At 39.0% G+C, this 26,796-nt stretch overlaps 1 protein-coding gene across 1 annotated transcript; it reads left to right on the top strand.

Moving 5' to 3' along the window:
* The first annotated feature begins 316 nt into the window (after positions 1–316).
* On the top strand, positions 317–26,796 carry LOC117293896 (gem-associated protein 5-like). Its single transcript, XM_033776373.1, has 23 exons — positions 317–705; positions 1,753–1,940; positions 2,410–2,859; positions 3,686–3,839; positions 5,509–5,721; positions 7,050–7,135; positions 7,944–8,023; positions 8,479–8,612; positions 9,502–9,575; positions 10,069–10,319; positions 10,755–10,900; positions 11,242–11,413; positions 11,983–12,459; positions 14,190–14,303; positions 15,936–16,046; positions 17,253–17,384; positions 18,201–18,348; positions 19,724–19,843; positions 21,398–21,608; positions 21,901–22,197; positions 22,921–23,083; positions 23,831–24,939; positions 26,534–26,796. The coding sequence occupies exons 1-23, from the start codon at positions 397–399 to the stop codon at positions 26,741–26,743; spliced, it is 5,349 nt and encodes a 1,782-aa protein (XP_033632264.1). The 5' UTR covers positions 317–396; the 3' UTR covers positions 26,744–26,796.

Below are 26,796 nucleotides of genomic sequence, written 5' to 3'. Positions count from 1 at the left end.
TAAAAGATTTGCCACGATTTTAGGGACACCTCGAAAACAGGACCTCCTATGATACACCACACACTCGTGTACTGTACATTCACATAGATCAGACACGGTGTGTTAGAGTCGAGCATACATATGTACATACAGTACAGTGTACAAAACACACGCGCGTAAGCTTGTATGCAACAACTTTTTAATGAATAAAAGCAAGACTCAGCCAATGAGAGCGAGGTATGCAAATCTTGGCCTTTACCATCCTGGAAAAAAAAATTGCGGACCGCACACACAGGAACAGTCTAAAGATGAGTTTCAAGATGGCAGCCCCCATGGATGTGGTAACGTGACTCATTCGTTTGAGATTATAATAACTAAATCGTGAATCAAAATCGTCACTCGATCCTCAGCGGTAGAATGGTAGACGATTTGCTCCCACCCTCACCTAACTGGTACTGCAGTCAGGCGAGTGACTGTAGCGAGGATGGATTGTTTGCCTATTCCACACGGAGCGTCGTGTTTCTGCTCGATCTCCGAACCAGTCCGCCGTGTTACGTGGGATGCCTGGCCGGGCAGGCGGGACATTCGAACCGGGTGACGGCCGTGAAGTTTGGACATGGAATCCGTGGTAAACACCTGTGTGCTACGGCGGGTGATGATTGTACTGTAAGAGTCTGGGACGTGATTGGAAGGGCTATGAAGACCGAACATCATTTTCACAAGGAGGTAACCCTTGCTTGTTACTTGCTTGTTCTGTTTCTTCATGTCGTGCTTGTTATGTTGTTGAAATGTTTACTTTTATCTGTAAACACTCTAGTCTCTATCTAATTCTAAACTGTTTGTTACAGTGAGAGTAGCCAGGTAGTTGCGATAACGTTACCCTCCTCCCGACGGCGAAGAGGAGGGAGGAGGTTTACGTTATCGCAACTAGTCCAGGAGGAGGGTTACCTTATCGCAACTTAATCATTTCATATTGCTTGCTTGTTCTGCTTATTGTTTAGTTTTCAACTTTTATTTTGAACACTTCAAACTTTTGCTACAGCTGTTGCAATAACCATGAACATGAAAAAGGTTACAACTTTAATGTTAGAATTAATAATTGTAGCAAAAAACTTTCTGGGCTGAGGTTGCTGGATTTGTTATGCTTTTTGGAAATTTCTTTAGGGAGTGTAGGCCTACCCTGCCACCACTTTTTAATTCATTATGAAATAGTATCTAATTTACTCAAATAAGATATTCCTTTTTCTGTAAAAAATAGTGCCTGCTTGGTAAACAATGAGGACAATTTTCCGCAACTCGCCAAAAATGTATCCACCCTAAAGTTAGCTCTTAATTTGGATAACTTTCCCTATGGCGCCATCATACAAAAAAGGGATATCTCATTGAGGTTAATTAGATTTTATGTTATTTCATATCGAATGAAAAAATGGTGGCGCCATACAAAAACTTTTTCCCTTCACCAAACGAGTAATACTAGGCCTAATCCAATCCAACATAAATTTGCTATAACTATTTTTATGTAGATTTGGTCACGGCTTTCCTGGCTTTAATTTTAATAAAGGAACAAACTATACTCTAGATACTCCTACTCCTTGAACTACATTTTATTACAATTTGTAATATATGATGATATTCGTTTCACTATCGTCTCCTCATAATTCTAGGAGTACTCTACATGACAATTCTAGTAGCCTGATTATCTAGTACTACGAATTTTGAAGTTTATAACTCAAACCACAACAGTATTGTTTTGTTGATATTTAAATGATAAAGGTCAAAGTAACAACAATTCAATGGTCTACATCGCAAGTTCACCAGGGCCTGGTCGTGTCTGGAGATGAGAGGGGTACACTGATATGGTGGAATCCTGTTAGTGGTGAGAACAGGGAGTTTGTCCCAGAAAGACGACCTATTGGCTCTCTGGCAAGCTGCCCACACGATGGGGACTACATTGCTGTAGGGTAAGTAAAGACTATAATATTGGACAGAAGTTTTGCAATTAGAGAAAAAGACCTACATGTATGATACTCAAATATAAAGCTGCACCCAATAAGTTTGGTTTCATCAAGTCAACATTTACAATGTTCACGTACGCCTTGAGCAAAGAAATTGAGGTTCGGCTATTATATGGCTTCATAAACCTACATACAGGCCTCAAAATAACCTCTGACACGTCCACAGTAATTGGTGTGGGCGCTATGTTTTGTGCTGTGGTACCCTCTGCAAGGTTTCCATACAAATTTCAATTTTCCTCATAGAAGTGGCCCTTACTAGAGGAAAATCTCTAGCATGAAATTCGTAGTAATTTTATGAATACGGAATTATGCGGATGTGAGCTGGAATAAAGATCACAACTTACACTATCCCGTCTCACTTTTAACCAATTGAAACGATATATTTCCAGGTTATCAATTTTGTTTTACCACACAGCTATAAGACAGGTCTTGTGCTGATTTTAGATATCAGTGGCAAGGGGCAAATCATCCACAAGTTAAGGGGCCATGACGATGAAGTTCAATCGATCTGCTGGTCTCCTGCCCTTGGTGAGAACATTCGCCTCTTTCAAAAGCCTAAAGAAGAAACCACTCAGCTTGAGGAAGGAACCGCCCCCGAAGGGCCACTTGAAGTACCCCAACCAGACGCTCCTGCTCACCTGACATTTAGAGAACATGGTTGCCTCTTGATATCTGGGTGCCGGGATCGTACCATCCGGGTGTGGAACACCACCCATGGAAAGGCAGTGCTGACCCTCAGTCTACCCCCTCGGGGTGGGGCCCATCGAACTAGAGAGAGGGGAGAAGAAGGGATCAAGGCAAGGGTATGGCTGGGTCTCTGCTGGCCCCAGAATCGGCCTAGAGAGTTTATTTCAAGCTCCTATGGGTGAGTAATTCTCTGTGAATTTTTTTTTACTAATTACCAACTGAAAAAAGGCAGCTTGTATAACTTTGTTGCCATACTTTAAAGGATTTGGGTACTTTTTCAAAATGTCCATAGATTTACATTAAACTTACAGGGTTTGAAGATAATGATAGTGGAAAGCTTCCCTTCAAATATTACTTGCTGAGGTGCTGTAGCTTCTGAGAAATGAGTAAAACATGGTCATGAAAATATGTTTGTAAATGCTTAAAATAATTTTCGTTTCATGAGACGAAAATTATTTTCATGACATTGTTTTACTCATTACCGAAAAAAACTACAGCACCTCAGCTCGTAGTATTTCAGGGAAGCTTTTTACTATCATTATCTTCAAACTGTGTAAGTTTAGTGTAAATCTGTGGACATTGTGTTTTTTGTCCTACAAAACACCCTTTAAGAAATGGTCGTAAGTTGTTTTTTTGTCTAAGTAATGCTGATCTTTTGGCATTTTTATCAAGACAGGTATAACAAAAGTGACCTGTAAAAATGTTGACTGAACCCGGTGTCTACTTTTGAGAACACATACAAAAACTGTTGTGGTAGCAGACAAAAATGTTGAATCCATCCATGTGAGGAAGGTGACATCTCTGGCTGAAGCATTCACGAACGAAACCACAGATATCTCAAATTCAAATGTTTTTTTATTTATTTCTATTTTTTTTACAGGATGCTTATGTACATGACGATCTTGTTCACAAGCTTTCGGATAGAAATGACACATTTTTTCCCCCCTGGCGTTATCACAAAATTTTAACATTAGGTGTGCGCCATGATTTTATCTCATACCCAGAGGAGATGTTTTACAGTGGAACCTGAGCAAACCTGGTAGGCAGAAATGGGAGTATTTTGGTTCAGAGGATAGCATTTCCCACAACAGGATAGTGTTCAACATTATCAACTCATGCAGTCAGGATATGGTCATCACAACGTCCATGGACAGACAGGTATAAGTTCCTTTTGGTTTTTTTTTTAATGCGAGTTTGCCCCAAACAAACGGCTGGGCTTCATGGAAAGTGTGTCAGAAATTGAGGTGAGGTGTGACAATCGCATTTGGTGTCATCATCGTTGATATACCCCCAATTTCTTCATGTTGTCTTGCATCATCCTTCCTCTGTACAGAGTCTATTGAGGGACTTTTTGTGGTAAGAGTTTATTAATTTTTAAAATGTAACCCACAATTTAAGTTAGATCGGCCTGCAATTGCCGGGGTTTATAATTATAAAAAATGCCTGCAGCTGCCTAGGCAAAAAATAAAGTATTACTTACAACTTTAACCAATGCGCAGGTTCTCCGCTGTAAGGGGCAAACACCACCGAGCCAGTTCCAAACCTGCTACATTGGCTAAAGAACAAAAGTAGTGATGAAAACGGTCTTAGTTAAAAGCAGTGGACACTATTGGTAATTACTCAAAATAATTATTAGCATAAAACCTTACTAAGTCATGAGTAATGGGGAGAGGTTGGTAGTATAAAACATTGTGAGAAACGGCTCCCTCTGAAGTGGAGTAGTTTTCGAGAAAGAAGTAATTTTCCACGAATTTGATTTCGAGACCTCAGACTTAGAATTTGAGGTCTCGAAATCAAGCATCTGAAAGCACACAACTTCGTGTGACAAGGGTGTTTTTTCTTTCATTATTATCTCGCAACTTTGATGCCCGATTGAGCTCAAATTTTCAATTTTTTTTAATTTTATGCATATGTTGAGACACAGCAAGTGAGAAGACTGATCTTTGACAACTACCAATAGTGTCTTTAAAGATAATGGAGAACCTTCTTTGACAAGAGCTGAGCATCAAGTGGTTGTGCTTGTACTTTGCACCCCTCATTGTCGCTACCCGTCAGTGGTTATCAAAGAAGAAGGAAACACAAAACGTGCATCTTCTGCGCACTAAGAAAGCTCAAATATGAAAAACCTGGCCACTAACTTGGGCATTATTTATTCTTCCAGGGGGTAGCTGTGCTTTGGTTTGGAGGGGGTCGCTTCTCTTGATGGTGACTGTCGATGCGCTTCTTCTCCCACAGTGCAATTCATGTGAAGAGAGCTTCATAAGGATCAAACTTTATCCCACTATTAAAATTGCCCATGAAAAATAGTATGATGATTTATAGAGTGCACACTCTAATATATACACTATTATACACATTATTGACTGGCAACGAGGTAACTAGTATACATGTATTCCCACGAGGTACTTTGAGTGACCAGAAGAGCGACCTATTTCCCGAGGCCAAAGGCCCGAGGGGAATAGACGTACACTAGTTACCGAATTATGCCAGTCAATAAGTGTTTTATAACACAGCTCGGTCTTAAAATGTCAAATAAGAACAGAAAAAGGAATTTTGTAGTTTGTTCACGTTTCAAGTCAAGAGAGGGCGCTGTTACCACGAGCACTATTTGCAAAGACTAGTGCCCGCTCTGGTACTATTCCCGCAAAACATGCACGCGCGATCACTAGCCTATATTAGTTCATCCCACGTGACTGTGTTTCAGCCAACCAGAATACAGAAAAAGCAAGAAGTGTGTTATAAAACATTATGAGTACTATTTAGACTCGCCGCACCTTTATCACAACTGTCTTGCCCATTCGTTATTTGTTTGCCATTTCTATTTCAGATTATATGCTGGAATACAAAGACCTTGAAACCAATCTGGTCTATCCCCACCCTGGGGGGATTCGTCTATAGTTTAGCTACTTGTCCCGTTGATCCAGGGTGTGTGGCGTTAGGTGTAGGGGACAACATGATCCGTGTGTGGAACACCTCAGCTGCAGGGAAGAGTTATGCTGTTAACATCTTGTGGCAGGGGATCAAATCCAAAGTTACCGTGGTAAGTCAGGGGTGGTGTCAAAGTCAGTTTTGAGCAGCGGGTTTTCTTTCAGGGCTTTTTTACACTGGACCACAGGCTTGAGGCGCAGCCAGTAGTTTTTGTGTCGGGTCAATAAACAGTTGACCGACCAACCTGGCAATTTTTCAATTCTACTAAGTAATGACATTGACAAAGTTTATGCAATACCTATGAAGACAAATGAGTTAAATCTTCACTTAGATATTTAAGCGCTTGTTTAAAGCCATTGGACACTTTTATTAAACAGTATTGTCCAAGGCCCACACTTTGTGTACCTTAACTTATATATAAAATAACAAACCTGTGAAAATTTAGGCTCAATCGGTCATCGGAGTCTGGAGAAAATAACGGGAAAACCCACCCTTGTTTACGCACGTTTCGCCGTGTCATGACATGTGTTTAAAATAAATCAGTAATTCTCGATATCGAGAATTGATATTGGTTTTATGTTTTCTCAAAAATTAAAGCATTTCATGAAATAGTATTTCAAGAGAAGTCTTTCGCCATTACCTTCTGTAGACCCTGTAAGTTATTTGTAAATCTGTGAACTTTTAATTTTTTTTCTGTACCGAAAGTGTCCAATGGCTTTAAATAAAAGTTAATCTTGGTCAGCGCTGCTGTCTTGTGGATTCTCTCCAAAAATTCAAGCCCTAGGATGTAATTTTTTTTTTAATTAGTTCAGATTCCCCCAATTCTTCCCGTACCAACCAAAGTATAGTTTCTCGGATTACTCAAATTGAAATTTATGTTCAAGAATATTGTTTTTAAAGATGAAGCCATCACTAAACCAGGTAACAGGCCTGGAATTTCATCCTTTGATAGGGCAAGGGCATTTTGCAAAGGGCCCTTCCATTGTAAAATCTTACAGTCTATGGGGCACCAAGGCCAAGACCAAAGCCAACAAAGACAACAATCAAATTGGTTCAGTGAATTTCACTACATGATATCATCTTGCAGGCTAAGTTGTTTAATCTATCATTCAAACCCACAGTGGATGATTTTGAGTGGTATGGTCATACATATGGAATGTTCAAGAAAATCAGTTAGGGCATTCTTTAGTTGTTCCAAGGACAATGGACCGATCCGGCCTGTCAATCAAACTGTGCGCCTTCACCCATGTGACCAATCACAGCAATGATTGTGGTCGGACAAACTCGGTCATGCGTGTATATTTGGCACGCGCGGCAGAATCGTGCAGAATGTCATTGAGAGTGCTCGTACACGTGTCTTGCTCACGTGCGCAGTGGGCGGAGCTTAGTGGAAAGCCGGAACGGTCCAGTCCTTGACCTTTACATATTTGCCTGTCTTAGCTTTCCTGGCACCCAGAGAGGGACAACTGCCTTGCATATGGCACTGATGATGGACGTGTTGGCATCTACAATACATTCAATCAGGGGTGAGTTTACTGTAATGACGAAGCTGATCATCTGGTGGTGGGGGGGGGGGGGTGTTGCCAGCATAGCTCCTCTGTAGAGCTTCCGCCACTAGCCACCCGCTGCTGGGCAATTGAGTAACTCGGTACCAGGGATGCCTCTCCTATTCGCTCGAAGATTGTAAAGTTTGGAGTTGCATCTTGTGAATAAAAACTGTCAACAGCACCCAGAAAACACAAAAAGAGTCTTCTAGTCTTATTCAAAACTCAGAAAAGTCTAGGCCACAGTTAGTTCTTGATCAAGAAGGGAAGGTAGTGCATTCTGCTCTACCAGCTAGGGGGTAACCATGTTTCAGCCCCAGGAGTAGGTGGCAACATGTCCTGGTGACAAATGATTTTGGTCAACACATCCCAAATCAGTTAATCTGTAGCCCTCGTTTTGAAGTGTCTGTCTGGCCTGGTGATTTTAGATTAGAGACACGACGGACAGGGCCAAGTGGAGGAGAGCCATATGGAGTAAGCAGGCCATCCAAAAACAGACTGGACAACGGCCTTTAAAACCGATATGATGATGATGATGATCTTATAAAAAAAAGTAATAAAAATAATAATAAAAATAGACTTTATGATTCTTTAGCAGGTTTTAACCTAAAACAGAATCAGGCAAAACCTTCTGTTGAATTTTAATGGTTTGGGATTTTAATGCACTGAGTTACAGTGAGTTTTCCTGAGTAAACAATTACCTTGTAAAAAGTATTGCCATATTTCTTGTGGAATTGTTCATCATTTGCTAATGTTTCTTTCTGCTTTGAAATGTTTGGTTTGTTTTCAGGAAGGGGCCTCATTTATCCAGTACATTTCACAAGAAGACAGTGTACTCGCTGAGTTGGGGTCCGCAGTGCCCAGCCAAAGGTAATTTTGTTCACATATCGGATATTTATTTTTTTTCCAAAATTATTTTAAGGGAGCATAAACTTTTTGTTTATGGAACTGTTTGATTGTTTTAATCTTGTATACATGTAGATATGTACAGTAAAACCAACCTGTGAAAAATTCATTTTGAAAGGTGGAACCCTTGTTGAGATATCACCGAAAATTCAGAGCGGTTACATGAATGTCTGCGTTTGAAGAATATTCGGTAATTGGAATACACAATCTGAGAAACATCTGAGATTCTCAGATTTTGGGGGTTAAACCTTTTAAATTTGTTCACAACCACATTACTTCGAAGTAAAATAATTCTCAAAACGCTTTATACTTCTTTGATCAGTAAGGTTTTATTGCAATTATTTTAAGATTGAGCTATGTTGACCTACTGAATCATAACACTTTTTTTTTTTTTCAATTTAAATTGTTTTCTTTTCCAGAGGGTGTAGGGCTAGGGACCCATTGTCTCTACAGCTGCAGTGGAGATGGTATTATATACCAACATGATCCAAGCAAACTGGGGGAGGATGCCGCAAACTTCAACAGCCTTGTGCGCTCCACCAACAAGATCACAGTATGAATGCTCTTTAATTTTAAACCAAGATTTCTTATTTTCCCCCTTTTTTTTCATGTGCATGATTTGTTTTCCTGCTTTCACAAATCCAGAATTCCTTTCAGAAGGGAAATTATACTTATCACAGGAAAATAAATTCAGCAGTTTTGCCCACATTTGTCATTCAATGAGTAACACATTTGGTCTTTGATCATTGAATATTCCCCCCTCTATTATTATTATTATTTTTTGAATGTGACACTCATTAAATAATGGGTCTTAATATGCTTCTGAGGATTTGGCTTCTTTTGTTTTAATATCGATCTGAAAAAAATGAAGACAATCAAAGTACAATTACAGATAGTTTTCTTCATAGAAATTATCAAAAAACTTAAACACTTTACAATAAATCATATCAAAGTTACTTAAAATAAATGATTGAATGAGAGCAGAAGATTATTCAAAACACTTCCTGCCACAGATTTCTGGGCCCCGCCATCTTGAAGTACTATTTACATTGGCAAAATTTACAAAACGGTAACAAAACTAGAGCATAGATGGCAGATTCTGAAGACATTGATTTCTCAAACTAATGTCTTATGAACAACAAGCTTAGGTAATAAACTTTAAAAACTGTAGAAATAGAAATATATATAATACGAAAAGTGGAAATTTTCATGAAAGAATGAAGACAATCAAAGTACCATTATAGACAGCTGTCTTCATAGGAATTATTGGAGCACCCAAAAACCTGGCGTTGAGTGTAATCAATTTACAAAAGAATTAGTTAAAGGAGGAAACTAAAGTTGATTCACCAAAAAAGTAAAGGGGGGGGGGCATGTTTTATACCTGTAACATAAACATATTTGATTCTCACTTTATTTCTTTTGTACCTTTCTGTGTTTTCTAGCATATGCTACCCCTGCATACAGATGTGTCATGGAGGGATGATGGAGTAGCTGTTGCCACAGGCAACGAGGATGGGTAAGCCCTAATTCTTAAAAATATTTATTCGTTTATTTATTCAGCACACTATTATTTTCTGCCGTTGCTCACGGCCGAGGTTCTACAAATCACAGTTATTCCCAATGCTTTTTATGAGAACCTGTGTGTTCTTCACGTCAGGTTTTCATTGTCGTGACGATATTTTCAAAGGAGAATGATAACTCAAGAAGCTCAAAAAGTTCTGCAAAATAAACCCGCTGGTGAGCACGAAATTTGTTTAAGAAAACAGACCAGAAGTTGTTAATTTATTATTACTAGTGATAAATTGGTTGATAACCATAGTTGCCAATCAAATTAGTGATAACCAAATTTATCAATCGTAAACTCAAATTGACACTGTTCAAAGCAGATAGAAATGTTGAGATTGAAGATGTGAGCTTCAGAATGTAAGGGCAGCTTGAAGGGTACATTCTGTGATGTCTAATAACTGCTTCATCTGACACTAAAAAGGTGACCCTTAATTTTATTCTAGCTCGATCGATGTCTATGCGGCACCCAATCTCTTGTTGCTGTGCACTATCCAAGTCCATCATAAGCTCATCAACTGCCTGCAATGGTATCCCAACAACAGTCAATCAGGAACAAACACACAACTCACTGACCAATCAGATGTTGTCTTAGAAGATGACTTGAATGGCTCTAACAAATCAGGGAAGAGGTACTGGCTGGCCTCGGGTTCAAACGAACCGCAGGTGCAAGTGCATGACCTGACGCCTGTATTAGGTAAATAATTTTGTTTAAACATGGATTTGAATGGACAGAATTGTTGTAGAAAAGGGATGTAGATTTTGTTTATAGATAACTGGTTGCCATATACAACTGGACATTTTCATCGGGGGGGGGGGGTGAAAATTGGCTATTTGGGTGGGGATAGCTTGTGCATAAAGCGCTCACCACAAAAGCTCAGAAGAGTTGTGAATTAATGCCACAAGGGTTTTCTCTGGGCCCTCTGGATTACCTCCCTAAAGAAAAATAAAATTTTACTTTCAATCTCTGGCCGTACTCCATGATGCTCATATACGGGTGAAAGAAAACCATTTGCAAGAATCGCAAGACATAGAAAAACAATTTGAGACATGTCAGTTGGTGTTTCCTCCAAATGTGTTGCGAGTACATATAGATATCTCGATGTTCATCTCATGTTTTTTTCTTTTGCAGGAGAAGTAGAACCAGTTCAAATGAAAGCCCCCATGACAAGTTCCTTCCGCACTCTGAATGGCCACACCCTAAGGATTACAGCGTTGTCATGGAGTCCCCATGGCAATGGTCATCTGGTATCTGCATCGTATGACTACACTGCTCAGGTCAGAACTAAATGTGGTGATGACATTTACCCACAAGTGAATAGGTGCCCCTGTAATTACTTCATGTGTCACCATTTATTTTTTTAAATGTTCATGGTCGTACAAGGGTGGGAGGATGGGGGTCAAAAGAAAAAAAACATGCAAAAAGGTGTGGAGTTTAAGGAGGATACTGAAAAGTGTAGCAGGCGTTCACATTATGCTATTGGTGGGGGTACAATGAATGCAGTATAGGAACTGATCTAAAACAATCAAAGTGCATCAAGTCTACAAATGTATGTCGATTGTACCTCCATTTTCAGATGGATTTACTTGCCTGTGTTCTTTGTTTTTTTTCCCCAAAGGTTTGGGACGTTCTGAAAGGGGAACCCATTGCCAATTTTCGGGGTCATCTTGGGCGGTTATTTTCAGTGGCGTGGAGCGTCATTGACCCTGATATTATCTTCTCGGGTGGAGAGGACTTCTGTCTGATGAAATGGAGAATATCAAAAACCCAACACACCAAACCACCAACACGTAAGAAATAATCAGAGTTGCAATTTGTTGTTGTGTGTTTGTGAAGCATGGGAATGTAACGTTAGGGCCATATCACTCGAGGCAATTTACAGGCAACCGTTCCAGGCAATCTCCAAGAGATTGTTCACATACTTTTCTTTGTGCTACCAAAGTGGTCCTGTAGAATTGACTGTAGTTGGTTGATTCCAAGTGCTTATTACATATGATAAGACATGAATAGCATTGACATAATTTCAAAGCAATTTCCCAACAATTGTTGCATCTCGGGCCCTGTCCCCTCTAGCCTGCCAGGGTTGCTGCTAGTGCTGCTCGAATTGACATTCAGGTTGCTGTTGTGTAACGTTTCTTGCCCAAGTTCTAGACACTAATTCTCATGTAGGGCCAACAACTCTTTACATGAATTTTCTTCTGGTAACCTGGTGTTAGATTTGTTATCTCTAACTTGTCTAAAGTCAAAGGCATGGCGTAGATGTTTTTTAGAAATTTTAAATTTGATCATTTGTCAACTTGGGTAAAAGGAGGGGTAAAACATTTTGTAATTGTGTTCTTCTCTGTTGAAACTTAAAAAGACAAGAGAAACATCATGATGACATCACGCCCGGGGAAGGGAAAACCGTCATCTAAGAACAAAAAGAAATCCAAAATCCTCAAGGACACATCGAGTGAGGGAAGCACACCGCCTCGGCCATCCACTCCAGAAGTGCCAGCCAAACTTGAAGGAGGTACCCCTTTAGTTCCCGGAACCCATTCCCGAAACGAACCTCCGGCTAGTGGATCTGATCTGGCCAAATCTTCTGAGGGTGATGCATGTGATCTACAGAGACTCGTTGTAGCAAAGAGACTGGAGTTACAGGTCGCGGTCGCAGTTGACTCCTCAGAACAAAAGAGGGTAACTGAAACAAACTGTAGTTCTGAATTAGGCGATGCAGACAGAAATGAAAGGCAGACGGCCGTAGCAGAAGGGAGTGAGAGTTCAAGGGTCAAAGATTCAGATATGACCTCTGACTTCCAGTCACGAGATGCCCCTGATGCTGCAGCGAAGAAAGGTCAGTGAACTTTATATCCATGTTGATTTAAGTATCTTACAATAATTATCTATTCAGTCCACATCACATCAGAGATTATTAAGAAATATTAAGCAAAGGAAATACATCCACAGGGATTTGTTATGCTTCGTAATTGAACATCTTTGAATAACACAGGTCCAAATCGGTTCAATGTTAAAGTAGACAGCAATGTATAAAACTCTTACCCAGAAGAGAAGGTTTTTGCTCACAGCAGCAAAACGTTTTGTTTATTCATATTTTTTATTTACAAATCTTTCTGGTAATGAAACTAAGGGACTCTCAATGGTGCATTGCACTGTAACCTGTAGGCCTGAAGATACACTTACTTTGTTATGGTCATTATATAGTGTATTTAATTACTTTCATGTTTCAGCGCTTAGAAACCCTGTATTAAAAGCGCTATATAAATGCATGTTATTATTATTGTTATTATTATTATAGAGAAAATCTCAGTTTTCGATGTGGGAGGGAAACCCAACTGGCGGAAAACCCACGCACTTAAGCACTGACTAATAATCCAATTCAAATGCAAGGTTTTGGGCCAAATTTCATAGAGCTGCTTAAGTAGATTAAGTAGCCAAGCATAACAAAAGTTTGCTAAATTGAATAAGGTTACCAGCCAAACTACCATATCAAGTGTACAATTTGTGACTGGTATCCTGCTCAAATTCTTAAAGTCACCTGGAAGTGGTGTTTTTTCAAAATAAAGCTTTTGTCACTAATATATGTGTTTTGATGAGTGGAATGTGAATAAACAGTTAACTAAGGTTTTAAATAATCAGTTCTTATGTTATTTACAAATTTAAGAGTAGACCCCGACCCGAGAGGGCGCTGTTCGTGACATCAATCGAGGCAGACTTTGCCTGTAATGCGAAGAGTAAACACAATTGCAAAGTACATGTACGGACCAAGTCGTGAGTTTGTACGTTTAAAAAAAAAATTGTTTTTGTTTTTTTCCGGCAATCCCGACCAGGTGTATTGCTGCTGAATGCAGAAAAACACTTTTTGAAATGTACCAACTCACGACTTGGACGTACATGTACTTTGCACGTGTGTTTACTATACGCATTGCAGGCAAAGTCTGCCTCGATTGACGTCACAAAAGGGGTAGGTGGAGTCAGCCCCCCAAACAACTTTATATATTTTTTAAACATATAAATCGTGACAAACAATTACTAAAAAAATTGTTTTATTGTTCGTTAGCATATACTCTTATGTTTGAAAGAAAAAACAATTCTATTTCCAGGTGACTTTAAGGAATATTTTGTCTGCTTTTAAAGCAGCTCTATGAAACTGGGCCCTGGTCTGAGGTGGGATTTGAACCAGAGTTTACTGAAGTGGGATTTGAACCAGAGTTTACTGAAGTGGGATTTGAACCAGAGTTTACTGAAGTGGGATTTGAACCAGAGTTTACTGAAGTGGGATTTGAACCAGAGTTTACTGAAGTGGGATTTGAACCAGAGTTTACTGAATTGGGATTTGAACCAGAGTTTACTGAAGTGGGATTTGAACCAGAGTTTACTGAAGTGGGATTTGAACCAGAGTTTACTGAAGTGGGATTTGAACCAGAGTTTACTGAAGTGAAAGGCATGCAAGAAACCAAACCAACCCCGAATGCCCAGTTGGCTTTTATAAGGCAAAGGTGGCTGAGTATTTGAATGTTCCATCTCGATTCATCAAGTACAGTTTTGTCTCCATTCATCTTGCAGATGGCCGTCGTAGGAAGAAACAAAAGTCGCTTTTCCCCATGAGCCGCAATCAGGACAACCGAGGCAAAATCTACCATCTAGAGGACTGCATTGCTTTAGCAAGCCATAAATACAGTAAGTAAACAAATCAGACACCCATGAAAGGTTTAATTGTGGGGTGAGAATTACAAAATGAATGTTTGTAACTCGCTTGATGTTCAGAAGAAGGCCATGCAACAATTATTGTAACCATACGGTCACTCTGTGGTAAAGACCTCCTGAAAGAACAAATATTAATATTTATTTTACCATGTTGTCCATTTGTGAATGCTAAATGTGGATGGATTCGACATTCATGGTGAAATGTTGTTGACTTTAAATTTTGAAAAGTGATATCAAAGCGTATTGTATGACAGAGTCAAACAGAAAGTCAGAGTTATGTACATTTTGTGTATAATGCTGCAAATGGGCTGTTATAAAAAAATATATATGAAAAAACTAATTACGAAGCCCTTTTCACACTTATCTATTTCACACTATGATCACTTTACCTCTGGTCTTTCCCGGTAAATGGGTATACCTCGGGGAATTGCCACCCATGCTCTGGAGTAGGAGCATGCAGTAAAAAACCCTGGGGTGTTATTGAATTGTTGAAACATAATAATAATAGTAATATCAAAGTCTTATTTAGCGCACGTATCTACCAAACAAGGTACTCAAGGCGCTGAGTATATACAAACTTCCAGAAAGATAGGTAATTGCAGTGATGAGTTTTGAGACCCAATCATTTAGCACCTTATAAGGATTTACAAGGTGCTACGGCGCATACAGCAGCCACAGCCAGGAATACCGGGGCGAACCCCTTCTCTTTTCAAAAAGTGCACTGGGTTCTTTTACATGTGTTACACAACACATGTAACCAGAAGCCCTCGGAATAGGGACCAGGCCTGTATGCTTCATTTTTAAAAGGGCAAGGGCACCAAGGCATTTTCTATTGGTAAAGGACACCCTAAGAGGAAATTGTAAATTTCTTCTGGAGCATTGCTTGGGCACCAAGGCAATGACCAGGTGGCATAGAGGCAATCGCCTTTGTTGCCTCCGTGAAGTATCAGGCCTGAGGGACACAGTGTAAAATACGTCGGGGTAACCATGTGTGAGAAAAGGCCCATGGCTGTATCCCACTGAGATAAGAGATACATTGTATTAAGTAGGATTTGAAACTTTGCATGGTGGAAATACGATATAGAAAGGTTTGCGGTAACACCATGCAATGACTATCTCTAATGAGTTGGGGTGGTTCTGAAAAGAACCGTTGGTTTCAACTCGGCGTTTCGATAAAAAATTTGCTTACGCACGAAATTTGCTCGCTCATTTTTCACATTTTACTGACAAAAAATTCATGCCATATACATTGCTTGTGACTGGTATTTAGCTGTTTTTTACTTAGCATAACAATTGAGTGGAGTCTTGGCCGGTAATCTGATTTTACTAGGCAAGGATTTTTTTGCTTAAGCAAAAATTTGTGCTTAAGTAGCTCTATGAAATTGGGCCCTGCTCTGATCGTCTTCTGGAGAAAGCTGGACTCTGATGCTGCATGCTGCTTAAGTACTGGAGAGGCGGATTAGATACATTGTAAAAAGGGCTTATCAAAGAGTAATATACATGTATGACAGAGTTGCACAGAAACTCAGAGTCGTGTTAATTTTGTACATAATGCCAAAATGTGCTATGTATGACTTTATATGGACATCTCCATTTGATTCCTAGGTTCGAAGGAGACCCAACTCTCTGCATCACTGCACCCAGGAGTCGGTGATAATGTTCATTTGGGTCTCTTTGCTGACCGTAGAGCAGCCTATGCTATGTTCAAAGAGGAAGGTAAGAGTTATACAAACTAGAGAATGAAATTTGAATTAGTTTTACTTCAAAAAACCTTCTTCACTAACACAGCAGGCAAACGTAATAGACCCCTTGCATAGTTCGCCATTGTTGGGATGGATTAGCACCTTGCTATACATTATAGATATACTACATTGTACAACTACGTAACATGAGACCAGGCCTTAGATCGTCATCTTCATCACACATACTCTATGTTCCCAAAACTCGTCTGGCAAGCTACGGAGACCATGCCTTTTACAGCTCCGCTGCGTCTCTGTAATTCATTGCCAGACGAGCTGAGGGACACACCTGATCTGTCTACTTTCAAACACAACCTCAAGACTCATCTGTTCAATTTGTCAGCTTGCTAGCATCCAGCTCCTTTGAATGGTTCTATTCCAGATACTATGCGCCTAATAAATTGTATTATATTATTATTATTATTATTATGATTAAGCTGGAAACGGGTATGTGTGTATGCCCCACACATAACTCGATCTGTATGTACATGTATGTAAGCCAATTTGAGATACAGTGGACAAATTACTATGGCACCATCAGGTTTGGGTTAATTTATCTGTTTACACCGTAAATAAACAGTGCATTCTTAGAGTGTCCACCATAAGATAAGTCCACCTAATGATAAGTGTTGGTTTGTCTTTTCTTGATGGTTTAATTGCTTGTAAGCCAAACTAATGGTTTGGGGTTAAATGGCCGACCGTGTTAGTTCGCAAAGTAAAAGGAAAACCACGCAATTTCGAGTCATTATTGTGTTGATCATTGTATTCTACATTTAAAACATCTTTCTAACCATATGCATTTTATAACAAACGGTTACAAATGCTTTTCAAAGACCAACTCGACCGATCCAAGGCAACGTGTTCCTTTAAGGTTAAACAAAGAAAAATTTACTAACGTAGGACTTGAACCAGCAACCTCCGGATTAAAGTGCTGGGGCTCTACCAACTTTTGTAACTTCAAAATGGCTCAAATTTCAAGAAAATTTTCATCCACTAGATAAAAGGACTGCACTTTCACTTTAACTGTGTTTCATGACCCAACAGTGGGTGGGTTGGGAATTTCTTTTTAGGTTTGCAGCAATTTTTGTTGTTATCGTCTTGTTTGCAACAAAGATTGGCTAACAGTCAATCTATCATGTATTTATGCGCATTTAGAACATACTTTATGCTTTCATCTGTACAGGCGGGCAACATGAGGAAGGTGGTTACCCACGCCAGAATCTAGAGATGTGGAAAGGGAATTTAGCTGGTGCCCTGACCCAGGCAACGGAACACAATCAACTCAACAGCTTTTTGGTCGCAATGTCACCACTAGGTAAACTTTTGTTGTTGTTACTGTGCAAATAAAGATCTGTTGACAATATTATAATATGTTGCAATTAGTAGTAATCTACACAGGACATTGTATGAAGTGTACAGTTGATTTATTTCAGTGGTCAAAAAATTTGAAACTATGTGTTGTGTTCTATTAAGGTGTTTTTATAGAAACACAGACTAATAAAGAAAGATTGTTGGTGCAAGTGCTGCCGAGATTGGAATGGTTATGAGCTCCTTTAACCTAAAAGCTTGCAAAGCAATGTTCTAACGATTGCAACTGCAGGACATTGTTTAAGTGTCCTTCTGGCAAGGTGGCATGTAGCCCTCCAGATGATGGCAATAATGAATGACCGTGAGCAGTAGCAACAAGGCACCCCAGGGATAATTGCTCCAACAAAAAGGAGTCAACGGTTCTGCAAAAGCAAAATTACATTTGGTTTTTCCCTTTTTAGCATAAACATAGTTAAAAACGACCCCCTTTGTAGTACATGTAATGTAGTTTAAAGAGAAAAAGTAATTGTACGTACATGTTGAGATACACCAAGTGAGGTGACTGGTCTTTGACAATTACCCTGCCTTATTTACAATGTCATAACGTTTTTTTATTTGAGGCAGTATATGACCAGATATATATACAGACATTGCATTAGAAATGACTCAGGCAGATATGAGATAGATGAGGTAACTATGTTGAGTTATCTGAGACAATGCTGAGTTTTAATAGCATTATGTCTGGATGAAGCTCTTTGAATGATTTTTGTAAACAAACAGTCAAATAAATGAATGAATTTCTCCCTTTTTTCATTGTTTTCAGGTGGTCACGATGTGTGGTTGGAGACTACGGAGGCCTATGCAAGACAGCTAGAAATGAATGAAGATTACACACAAGCTGCTACCTACTACTTGGCATGCCATAAGATTCACAAGGCCATAAAAGTCCTACAAGACAACAAGCTGTACAGGTATGTCATTAGCATGATTGTGGCAATTGAGTATGTCTTTAAAGGCACTGGACACTATTGATAATTACTCAAAATAATTGTTAGCTCAAAAATGAACTTGGTATCGAGCAATGGAGAGCTGTTGATAGTAAAAAACGTTTTGAGAAGCGGCTCCCTCTGAAGTAACGTAGTTTTTTTAGAAAAAAAGTTATTTTCCACTAAAAATATTTGAATTCAATTTCAAGACCTCAGAATTAGAATTTTAGGTCCAGAAATCAAGCATCTGAAAGCACACAACTTCGTGTGACAATGGTGTTTTTTCTATCATTATTATCTCGCAACTTCGATGACCAATTGAGTTCAAATTTTCACAGGTTTGTTTTTTGTGCATATGTTGAGATACACCAAGTGAGAAGACTGGTCTTTGACAATTACCAATAGTGTCTAGTTTCTTTAAGGAAACATCTTAGAATATCTTTAAGGAACCATCTTAGAATGGTTTTTATTAGAGTTCTTGAATGATTTGTTGCAGCCCTTCTTTTTAGCCCTTCTTTTTTTAATAAAAAACATGTACAAGCCTTGTACATGTTTTTGATTCTGCTAATAAGTTAAATGCTGTGGGTAGTCAGGATTTTGTTACGCCAAAGCGTTTCAGTTGGAAGTTTTCTTAGAGTCATGGTAAAAGGACCGAGCAGATAAACAAAAACTTGTGAAAAAGACACCAGTTGATTGTCCTGGTTTCTTTGAATATAGAAAGAACAAGATGGGGGTCTTCTTTTTTCCTTTTTTCAAGGAGGAAATGGGCAGACTAAAAAAATGCTGGCTTTATAGACCTAAGAAGTCAAACTTCAATCAACAGTTGAAATAATGGTGCCAAGATGGAGCAAAAATGCAGCAAACCGCATTAACAATTTAATTTTTTTTGGGGGACAACATTTTTTTTTTTCAAAAGATGTGGCTTCATAAGGAGGGTGTGGACGATCAACTGGTGTCCTTTTTACTTGGCCTAAAAGGAAATAGTTTGTGCGTTCAATTAGCTTCCCTGGTCGACCCCGGTCTGCTCCCGGTACATTCCAATAGCTTTGACGTCATTGCAGCGGCTCACCCGGGTCACCCCAAGTGCCCTGCTTGGGGAGTGGGTCACTTGGGGCTGGTCCCATGTGCATGACGTCACCATGAGAGGGTGAGTGATCGTTCTATTAGCTCATGTCAGAGGCTCACCCGAGTGAGCACCGCGGGGTCGACCCAGGGAAGCTAATTGAACGCACCCACTGTATTTTTGTTTCATCATTTTTCATACCATTAATTTTGTTTTGCATTTATACCTTAGGTCCTTTGGTTTGGTATGAAGTTTCCACCAGCTAATTCCATTTTCTTATTTTGTTTACAATTTTAGAGAAGCAGTAGCTTTGGCCTCTGTTAGGCTGTCTCCATTTGATGAAGCTTTTACCAACGTTTACAAAGCCTGGGCAAGCCATCTTGAGTCTGAGGGTAACTATGGACCAGCAGCTAAGTGGTAAGTACCAGGCTTGGGATTTGATATAAATAGCACATTTGAATGTAGCCACTTATGCGCTGATCACATAGTCCGATAGAGCTAATCGCAGGAGCTTGATTAAAGATGCTAGATCTGATTTGTTGGTTGATTGGACCCCACAGTCAACCAATGATGAGTGGTAGTTGATTAAACTTTAATTATGAATTATTGTTGTGATCCTGACATTATCTCACATCTATCAGCCATGTACAAATGAATAATTTTGCATTTATAAATTATGTGCATTGCAGGGGGCATTTGCAAATGTTGTTTAAGTTTGCTTTTTCGTTTAACTGATATAATGGTTTACTGTATGTTTTGTTGTGATTTCCTGTACAGCGTTTTGAGATTTTGGTTTAAACTGCTATACATTAATAACAAATTGTTATTCTTAACAAGTTTTCAGTGAAAATCAGGACTTGCAACTTTGCAGTGTGTACAAGGAATTATCTCTTTGGAATGATTGTACCTTTAGTAGATTGCAGGGAATGTACATTTTTCCAAATGTCATTCTAGGACTTCCTGTTTAAGAAAGAAAATATTATTGTTTGTGCGTTAGCACTGTATAATCAGCACTTACCCTAGTTTCAGGCACAGGCATACTACTCGGGTGGGATTTGAGCCCACATCCTTTGTCAATCTAGAGCAGAAGTCTTACCAACTAGACCATCCAGATTGCCTGGTAGCCAGAAGCAGTTTGAATCCTATTGATGTTAAATTTTCATTGGGATAAAGAATATTATTTTGGTTTTACCCTTACACCGATGTGTGTTAGCACTGTATACTCAGTACTTTCCCCTTACACCGATGTGTGTTAGCACTGTATACTCAGTACTTTCCCCTTACACCGATGTGTGTTAGCACTGTATACTCAGTACTTTCCCCTTACACCGATGTGTGTAAGCACTGTATACTCAGTCATTTCCCCTTACACCGATGTGTGTTAGCACTGTATACTCAGTACTTTCCCCTTACACCGATGTGTGTTAGCACTGTATACTCAGTACTTTCCCCTTACACCGATGTGTGTAAGCACTGTATACTCAGTACTTTCCCCTTACACCGATGTGTGTAAGCACTGTATACTCGGCATTTCCCCTGGGTTCTTTTAAGGCACTGGACACTATAGGTAATTACTCAAAATAATTGTTCGCATAAAAACTTACTTGATAACGAGTAATGGAGAGCTGTTGTTAGTATAAAACATTGTGAGAAACGTCTCCCTCTGAAGTAATGTAGTTTTCGAGAAAGAAGTAATTTTCCACAAATTTGATTATGAGACCTCAGAATTAGATTTTGAGGTCTTGAAATCAAGCATCTGAAAGCACACAACTTTGTGGGACAATGGTGTTTTTTCTTTCATTATTATCTCGCAATTTCGACCACCAATTGAGCTCAAATTTTCACAGGTTTGTTATTGTATGCATATGTTGAGATACACCAAGTGAGAAGACTGGTCTTTGACAATTACCATAGTGTCCAGTGCCTTTAAAACTAAAAAGAAAATCTTGTTTGTTTTTATTTTACATGTAGTTACCTGACAATTAACCAGCCAGCGGATGCAGTAATGCTCCTAGCAAGGAAAAGTGACATCCCATCACTGTCGACTGCCCTTCATGTCGCGTGCATCTCGGGCCAAAGTCACCTGACTAATGGCTTGCTTGTCCGCTATTTGCATGAATGTCTCATGGCTGGTGATTGGCTGAATGCTCAAGGACTTCTAGCCAACCGCAGCAGTTTGATGGTTTGTTTTGTGATTTGTTTCGCAATTTTAATCATTTGGGGTCATAAAATGTTTTTTGATCTTGTGTTTTTTAAGTAGATACAATCATTTGTAGGATTTGAAACTTTGCATGGTGGGAATATGATATAGAAAAGTTTGCCTCCAAGTTGCAGGAAGAAATTGCCCTTTGTGACATGTTCTTAAAGTATTGAAGGTTGGGTTTATAGACATTTTGAATGTTGAATTTGATGTATCGGAAAAAAAATCCAAATATCAGCATTTTTTTACAGCGTTTCTTCTTTGTGTTTTACAGTTTGGTAGTCTGGTTGCCACCATGCATGAGATCATAGTTACAACATTAACGCATCAGGCATTTATATCAGAGGAGCTGTTTAAGGAGGCCGGAAATAACCCTTGGATACAAGAACAATGTCAAAACAAGACGCAGTGTACACCTCATGGGGACCTTGGCACATTTCTTGAACGTTCGATACATGAATGGTTTAAGCAATGTACATTAGACTCATCAGATGAGGGTATTGTACATGGTCTGTACGACGCAGTGGTAGGGATCAAACAACCAAATGCCCAGCATGGGCAAACCAAACAGGTAAGCAAGGATAAATGGAGCAGATACCAAAACTCCAACCTGTTTTAATTATCGTTAAACCATCTGTCCATCATAATTATCTATGATGATCTATGAGTATTTTTATTGTGTGTCAGTGTAGCTATTGTCATGTCTTGTTTTTGTCTGTCCTTTGGTGTGGTTGTTTGTTTGTTTGTTTGTTTGTTTGTTTGATTGTTTGCCTAGCTGGTTTCTGCAAACCGCTGGTGTGTAAAATTCATCTTGCCTTTGTTTACTAATTTTTAATTGTCAATAATCAATGTATTTTTTTAAACCTACTATTAATGCTTGCAATGTGTAACAATGTTTTGTATTTGAGATTTTAGACCTAATTGCTTTTTTACTACTTCAGGATTTCTATTGATTTAGTTTGTTGTTGAATGTTTTTAAGAATGTTTACTCCCGTTGTTATAATTCAGTATTTTCTTATGTTTTAGTTTGTCTATTTTTCCATGTTCAGCGCCCTAGAGAATGTTTACACATGATTAGGGCGCTATACAAGTTTTGGTATTATTATTATTATTATTATTATTATTATTATTATTATTTACTATTAGATTACTATGGATTACTATTAGATTACCCATTGGATTGTACCATAAACTGACCCAACAGAATGTTAGACAGGGGGGCTTGGGTCTGTACTGCATTATGTTAAATGTGAACGATAACGTTTTCTTGAAACTTGTTTTGGCTCTTCTACAGCTTCTTGTGGAGTTGGCGTTTGAGTTGACACTGGGTCAGCTGTCTGTCATGATGGACTGTCCTTCCAAGGCAGTCGCCCATTGGCTACAAGCCATTGTCATGTGTCACAGTGTTTGGAACATGGACATTGCTAGAGGAATATTTTCCCTTATACTTCCTGAAGGTAAAATGAAAATTAAATTTACTGTACAAATATTTTTCTATAGGGCACCTTCTCAAAACTATCTTGGGGTAACTTAACCCTTTAGAGACCATTGCAGCCACAAGCGGCTTGTACCAAAATGCTCATGTGGCCGCAAATAGCCGCAGGGTTTGATCAACAACCATTCACATAAAGACGTCAGAGTAAAGACCATGTCCAAATATGAAATTTTCCATTGTAGTATGTTAACACTGTATCCAACTTTCTAAACACAAAACAAATTTTCTGTTTTATGTTATTTCTGTTGACAAATTTTCTAGCAATTTTTTGTTGAATGAACATGATGAAATAAACATGAGAAATAGAAAAACTTGCCTGTTAACGTGTTGTGGCCGAGTAGATATTGAAAAGCACCGGAATCAAGCTCTTGTGTTTCTGTTCAGCAGAGTGTGGGTTCGAGTCCCGGTCGTGCCACTTAAAGCCATAAAGTGTATTGTGAAATGCACATCAAAGAAACCAGTGCACTTATCAAAAAGAGAAGGGATTTGCCCCAGTGTTCCTGGTTTGATTGGCTGGTTATTGCGACACCTTGTAGACCATTATATGGTGCTTTGTAATGGAATTGGTCTCATATGTACTTCAAAAATGTAGCTCCACAATGCCTTGGCGGAATATACTGACTGTTAAAGCCCCTTGAGTGGCACTGACTGATATAATTGAGCGCTATATAAGAAGCCACTAATGGTATTATTATTTTGATCATTTTAGGAAGTGAATCAATCAAGCAACTTCTTGAAGGGTCTACAGTTGAATCTACAGGTGCAATCACGAGTCTACAAGCTCACTTCATGCTCACTGAGCTTTACCATCTCTGGTGGGGTGTCGGGAATCAGATTGCGGATGGTAAGTCAGTCATGGTGGGAGCCGCTGATGCTTCATATCCAATCGAAATGATGAAGAGCTCGTCAAAAGCTCCTTCTATATCTGGGGTCAATGCTGAGACCAATCAAACTGATCATCAATCAACTTCAGTCGGGACAAAGTTGGAACCTGACTGTAATGGGGCTGTGTCGGAGATGACTGGAAAACAAAACGAAGTTGCAAATAATAAAATGACTGAAAGTGAAATGAAATCCTCACAGAAAATGGTTGATTCTGAACATAAAATATATTCTCTGAGTGAAAAACTGAGTGTAACATCTCATGTGTTGCTGTCAGAGCCACATGCTAGGCTAAGTGGCATCAGGGGTAGGCTTCAATACATCCAGATGGCTGTGGGGAGGCTCGTCAGCCAGCATTGCCAAGAGGGTCAACAAGAGGTCCCCTTACCCCAAGACCCAACCCAGGAGGTCCTCTTGCCCCAAGACCCGACTCACAAGGTCCTCCAACCCCAAGAACCTGCTGGTGGGACTGTCAGTGACAAACACAGGGATCCTTTAGACCCTGTAAATAAGGTTTCTGATGATACAAGAACCTCGGGTGATATACCTCAGGGTAGAAAGCTGACTCAAAATGGTGACTGTGAGGATGCGGTTGTGCAACAACTGCTACCTCCAGCAGATGTCAAGGGTCAAACTCGAGGTATTCTCAACGACAAAGCTGGGTCAGCTGCCTCGGATATCACACCAAATGGGAAGATTCCAAAAGAGAATTCAAACAAACTGATCAATGATGGAACAGAGCTCAGTGAAGGTACCTCGAAAGCTTTGGGAATTTCCTCAGCTGTGGACATATCTTCAGAAGATCTTTTGCCGGGAGACTGGAATGAGTTGATGGCTGATGTTCAGTATACGCACCCTGCCGTGACGTGCGCCGTTTTGTTAGAGGAACAAAACAAACTGTCACAGGACCTGAGGGAACTTGAAAGCAATTCAGAGGTGAGTTTTTGGAACCCATAGGTGGATGCACTATAGTTTGGGAAATGGATGAAAACAAGTATCAAAGAAGCTTCAATATTCAATTTAGTGTTCAATTCTTTTAGATCCATATCAGTGGCAAACAAACTGGTTGAGCCTCAACAAGAAAGGTGTTGAATAAAAGGCAACTCAAATTTACAGTACATTATTATGATGGCAATTATAGGGAACAACATTTGTACTCTTGGAAACCTCACTATACATGTATAACCCCATTCACAGTTACCATCAAACATCCGGTTTTGGACTCGCAAGATCAAAACCAATTGATTTACTCACTTCTCGAAAATATAACATTTCTGGCAACAAATATTTCAAGGGAAGTTTTACCACCATGACCATCTTTATACCATTTAATTTTTTTTTTTTTAATCTGTGAACAATTTAATTTTCTTGTGAATTTATGTACACTCTTTAACCTTCAAATAGGCTTTAACTACGATTTTAGATTGATTCTCGTGCAGATGAGCAGAAGTTCTACAGTTAGATACTTCTTCTAACCCAAATTGAAAGTTTTCAGTCATGTGTGATATTTGGTCCTTGATGGGAAACATATTGGGAAAATTGAATTGAGTACCAGGGCTTTCCCGCTGGTTTAGTTTTTTCTGTCTATTATACATAATGCATTACAACGTAGTTCTATAATTTGTGGAAATGTGTTAGTGGAAATAAATGTGAATTGAATTGAAATGAAAGGTCAAACAACATATGGTATAGACCTGTCAGACTATTTAATAACAATAGGCAAAATGTATTGAGTACAAGGGCTGACAAACATATGGTATATACTTTTTTTTAGACTATTTAATAAAAATGTTACTGATTTTTCTCGGGGCCAAAAAATCAGAAATCAGATTAAAGTAGGAAGAACATAATATTCTTTATCCCCACCCCGATGCAAATTTAACATTTATTAAGGCATAGTCAGTGTTCTTATGCAAATTTAACATTTATTAAGGCATAGTCAGTGTTCTTATGCAAATTTAACATTTATTAAGGCATAGTCAGTGTTCTTATGCAAATTTAACATTTATTAAGGCATAGTCAGTGTTCTTATGCAAATTTAACATTTATTAAGGCATAGTCAGTGTTCTTATGCAAATTTAACATTTATTAAGGCATAGTCAGTGTTTTTATGCAAATTTAACATTTATTAAGGCATAGTCAGTGTTCTTATGCAAATTTAACATTTATTAAGGCATAGTGTTTTTAGAACACTAAATGCCTTAATAAATGTTAAATTTGCATCTGGGTGGGGATAAAGAATTTGTTTTTCCTTCTTTTTCTTACACCGATGTGTGTAAGCACTGTATACCCAGTACTTTTCACAGAACTATACACGCAGTATACAGTGCTCACACACATCAGTTATAATAATAATATTATGCCATGGTAGTAGAACATAAAGCAAGACAGTTATACCTGGCAAATAGATATGTGATGTTACCACATACCAAATATATATTGACACCTACATGTAACCATGCAATCCCTTATAATGTTATGCCTTCTTTCAATATTGCAAAATTATAATTTATCCTCTCATTTTCTACAGGTAAATCACCCATTTCCAGATGCTCTAGAAAGTGCCACGGTGATGATGCACATCTGTCAAACTGCCAGTAAGACACTGGAGCTTTCTGAGACGGAGAGAAATGAGTTAATGCAACTCAGGGAGAATGCTGCACGGTGGGGACTGAAGCACAGCTGGCTCACAAGACAGAAGGCATTATTCAGTAAACACCTTCAAGAGTTGGAAAACTGATGTTGTTATGTGTCGTAAGCAGCCAGTTGAGAATACATGTACGGAGTTGGAAG

Source organism: Asterias rubens, chromosome 8 (genome assembly GCF_902459465.1).
Source record: "Asterias rubens chromosome 8, eAstRub1.3, whole genome shotgun sequence".
Classification (NCBI taxonomy): Eukaryota; Metazoa; Echinodermata; class Asteroidea; order Forcipulatida; family Asteriidae; genus Asterias; species Asterias rubens.
Note: the sequence above shows the minus strand (reverse complement) of the source record. Positions and strands in the feature narration are given on the sequence as shown.